The 2,344-nt window shown below is 33.1% G+C and overlaps 1 protein-coding gene across 1 annotated transcript; it reads right to left on the bottom strand.

Annotated features, from left to right (window-relative positions):
- Nucleotides 1–590: 590 nt before the first annotated feature.
- LOC111692757 (elongation factor G, mitochondrial-like) lies at nt 591–2,277 on the bottom strand. The gene is made up of 4 exons (XM_023456867.1): nt 2,208–2,277; nt 1,646–2,148; nt 1,016–1,578; nt 591–622 (listed from the first exon to the last, which is right to left on the bottom strand). The coding sequence occupies exons 2-4, from the start codon at nt 2,125–2,127 to the stop codon at nt 618–620; spliced, it is 1,050 nt and encodes a 349-aa protein (XP_023312635.1). The 5' UTR covers nt 2,128–2,148; nt 2,208–2,277; the 3' UTR covers nt 591–617.
- Between the last annotated feature and the right edge of the window lie 67 nt (nt 2,278–2,344).

Genomic DNA, 2,344 nt, shown 5'->3' with positions numbered 1-2,344 from the left:
GGAACTCTTAACTCAGATATGTACCATACCTTCTAAACACGTTGTGACGATCATCAGCGAGTAAGGCAAAGGGCTCTTTTGCTAAGTACTTACCTTTCATGAAAGCAGTTATGCCTAACCCTCTATTGGTCAGTTACCATATACCAGGTATGTAAATATGAAACTGGAATTTTTGTATAGAAAACACATGTTTATTGTATGAAAATGATGCAAAATATTTTATTCAAAGTATTATTCATTGTTAGCTATACATTTTTCCCACCTGTCTGGCAATTTGTGGATGTCATGCCAAAAAAACTGTTGTTCTTTTGAGGCAAACTAGTCATCCAGCCATTTTCATACATTTTCGTAAGAAGTGAAGCGATGCTCAGTAACTGCGTGTCCCATTGATGCAAATAAGTATTTCCCAACTAAATGCCTCAATCATTTCCTTGCCCAGTTTTGCTGTCTGATGGTGCATTATCATGAAGCAAAATCACTTTGTGTTGCCTTTTTTGATATTCTGGTTATATTTCATGCAAAGCTTGATTCAAATCAATAATTTGTTTAATAACAGTTTCAATAGGATTCAACATAATAGATCATACCCTTCTGATCCCACCCAACATAGAACATTGTCATTCTAAGAAGCGTAAGTTATATATACAAGAAACGATATGAGATTTTTAAAAGTGCAAGACAGTTTACTTTGTCCTTGTGAATTACATCTATGTTCAAGGGGATTACCCTAACAATTGAACATTTATTATCATTATTCATTTGAATTTGTAATGTTAATTGTTTATTAATAAATATGCTTATTATATGTTTTAATATTTTATAATACTAATAATTAATTTTTAAGTTTGGTTGAATTGCAATTTAAAATATGTACACAGATATGATCACATAATACAAAATATGCCTCTCATCACTGAAATATGCAAGTCTAGTACTGGATATATATGTGCCGTATTGCTATATTAGAAGATTGAGGTAGAAGCTGCTAAAATGTTAAAAGAAATATCAGATTTACCTTTTTTAAGCATTCCTTGATAACACCTCATATATGTTAACTGACCAAATCGACCAGCTTCTAGTTTGAAAGCTAAAGCCACAAAACACTTCTCATCACTCCTTGTCGAATCTAGAAGAATTTTTACGGGTTCTTCGTCATTTTTCTCTATTAGACCATAGTTGGGAACCTCTCCTGGACTAGGCAGATAGTCCAGAACAGCATCTAATAGTGGTTGTACACCTTTATTTTTTAAGGCAGTTCCAACCAAAACTGGTGTAAAAGTACGTTTTAAACAAGTTCTACGAACAGCAGCTTTGATGTCATTTTCTGATATCGATTTTTCTTCTAAGTATAATTCACCTAAATTATCATCACAATTTGATAAATGTTCTATCAGTTCATGCCGCCTTTCTTCACTTTCTGTTATCATATCTTTAGGAATGTCATCATATCGAATCTGTTCTCCAAAATCACCATCAAAGTAAATAGCTTTGCATGTTATTAAATCGATGATACCTCTGCAATTACTTTCAGTTCCAATTGGTAACTGGATAAAAGCAGCATTGTGATTCATTTTAGACCTATTAAGTATATTAAGAAATTTAGCCTTCTATGAACAACATATTTTAAATAGTGAAAATAACTTACCTCATTTGTAAAAGAACTCTTTTAGGATTAGCTCCTAATCTGTCCAACTTATTAATGAAAGCGAGACAAGGTACATTGTACCTTTTCATCTGCCTATTAACTGTAAGAGATTGACTTTGAACTCCTCCAACAGCACAAAGCACTAGAATTGCCCCATCTAGCACTCGCAATGCTCTCTCTACTTCTACAGTGAAGTCGACATGTCCAGGAGTATCTATAATATTAATATTATGATCTTTCCATAGAGTATAGGTAGCTGCTGATTGTATAGTAATTCCTCTTTGCCTTTCCAATTCCATGGAATCCATTGTAGCCCCAACATTGTCTTTTCCCCTGACTTCGTGCATTGCTTCTATCCGTCCAGTGTAATACAGGATTCGTTCTGTTAAAGTTGTTTTACCTGAATCTATATGAGCTGAAATTCCTATGTTTCTAATTTTGGTAAGTTCTTTATGTTCGGCGTATTTCGCATAGCTGGACATGTAGTGTACTGGTCCATTATACTACAAAATAAAATGAGGTTAGAATTATTTATAGGGTTGTCTAATTAAAATACACTTACATGCCGTGACCTTTTGATAAAATTCGATACACTAACATTCTTTACATTACCTAATACTTTATAAATAGTCATTATGGAATGAACTTAATTTATGGTTCCTTAATTTCTAGAATGTGAAGGATAAAAGGATCCTTCCA

This window comes from Anoplophora glabripennis, unplaced genomic scaffold (assembly GCF_000390285.2).
Source record: "Anoplophora glabripennis isolate ALB-LARVAE unplaced genomic scaffold, Agla_2.0 scaffold3244, whole genome shotgun sequence".
NCBI lineage: Eukaryota > Metazoa > Arthropoda > Insecta > Coleoptera > Cerambycidae > Anoplophora > Anoplophora glabripennis.
This window is presented reverse-complemented; position numbering and strand designations above follow the sequence as displayed.

Coding starts and splice junctions, on each gene's coding strand:
- LOC111692757 (XM_023456867.1), bottom strand. CDS start 2,127: ATGTCCAGCTATGCGAAATACGCCGAACATAAAGAACTTACCAAAATT. Junction 1,579..1,645: donor AGAGTTCTTTTACAAATGAG/GTAAGTTATTTT, acceptor TATACTTAATAG/GTCTAAAATGAATCACAATG.